The 1707-nt window shown below is 39.7% G+C and overlaps 1 protein-coding gene across 1 annotated transcript; it reads left to right on the forward strand.

Moving 5' to 3' along the window:
- The first annotated feature begins 273 nt into the window (after positions 1-273).
- On the forward strand, positions 274-1707 carry LOC147503360 (uncharacterized). Its single transcript, XM_086604805.1, has one exon. It carries the CDS (start codon positions 274-276, stop codon positions 1705-1707), a length of 1434 nt encoding a protein of 477 aa, XP_086460931.1.

The raw sequence follows: 1707 nt of genomic DNA on the forward strand, positions 1-1707 counted from the left end.
GACGATATGTATACAATGTTGCAAGATGCTTTAGGATTTCAGAACACAGTTGGTATAGACAATGACATACCAGCTGATCAGAACTCAAATGAGTCTAGTTCTAGCCACCCGCGTACGGATGAGCCAAACGAGGAAGCACAGAAGTTTTACAAGTTGTTGAAGGAAGCAGATACACCCTTGTACCCAGGCTGTACTAAGACTTCAAAATTGTCTTTCCTAGTACGCTTGCTTCATGTAAAGTGTCTTAACGGCTAGAGTAATCATTCGTTTGACATGTTGCTTGAGGTATTGAATGGTTCACTTCCAGATGACATCAATATGCCCAAGAATCACTATGAATCAAAAAAACAACTGCGGGATCTTGGGATGGAGTGCATTAAGATAGATGCATGTCCAAATGATTGTATGTTGTATTGGAAGGATAATAAACCGATCATGGACAAGGATAACTATGATATATGTGGTGAGTCAAGATGGATTACGACTTCATTGGAGTGTACAGAGAACGAAGTTAGTTCATTTGCAAAACCTAAGAAAAATGCTGCTAAGGTTTTGCGATACTTTCCCGTAAAGCCAAGACTCCAAAGATTATTTATGTGCTCAAAAACTTCTAAAGATATGAGATGGCATGCTGAAGATCGTACGAAAGATGGTGCTCTGAGGCATCCAACTGACTCCGAGGAATGGAAAATTTTAGACCAAAGATATCCTTCATTTGGTTTAGAACCTCGCAATGTCAGACTCGGTATGGCTAGTGATGGCTTCAATCCTTTTGGTAGTCTTAGTTCTATTCATAGCACTTGGCCTGTAGTTCTAGTTCCGTATAATCTGCCGCCATGGATGTGTATGAAGCAACCTTTTCTCATCATGTCATTGTTAATTCCTGGCCCTAGCAGTCCTGGAAATAACATTGACGTGTACTTGCAGCCATTGATTGATGAGTTAAAGGAGTTATGGGAAAAGGGAGTTGAGACGTACGATGCATCTTCAAAACAGAATTTTAAAATGCAGGCAGCTGTTTTGTGGACTATTAACGACTTCCCAGCATTTGCTAATTTGTTTGGATGGAGCACTAAAGGTCAACTTGCCTGTCCCTCTTGCCATGAGAAGACATGCTCAAAATGGTTGCAAAATGGGAAAAAGTTATGTTATATGGGAAGTCGTAAATTCTTGCCACTTAATCATAGATATCGAAAGAATAAGAGTTCTTTTGATAACAATACTGAAATGGGAGTTGCCCCAAGTCCCTTTAGCGGAAGTGATGTACTTGCTCAATTACATGGGTACGACCAAATCACATTTGGTAAGCGGAGTGTGATAAGGTTGAATGAGAGAAAAAGAGATGATAATTATCTGCCACACAATTGGAAGAAGATCAGTGCATTTTTTGATCTCCCGTATTGGAAATACCTTCGTGTACTCCATAATCTAGATGTCATGCACATTGAAAAGAACAACGGTGAGAGTTGGCTTGGGACATTGCTAAATTTAGAGAAGAAATCAAAAGATAACTTAAAGGCAAGGCAAGATTTGGTGTTAATGGGTATGCGAAAGTCACTTCATCCAATAGCTAAAGAGGGTAACAAGTACTATATCCCCCCTGCACCCTATACCTTGTCCTTGACTGAGAAGAGGAAGGTTTGTCAATTCTTGAAAGGTATTAAAGTTCCCGATAATTTTTCATCCAATATATCGCGTCGTGTTTAG

This window comes from Coptis chinensis, chromosome 4 (assembly GCF_015680905.1).
Source record: "Coptis chinensis isolate HL-2020 chromosome 4, ASM1568090v1, whole genome shotgun sequence".
Lineage (NCBI taxonomy): Eukaryota > Viridiplantae > Streptophyta > Magnoliopsida > Ranunculales > Ranunculaceae > Coptis > Coptis chinensis.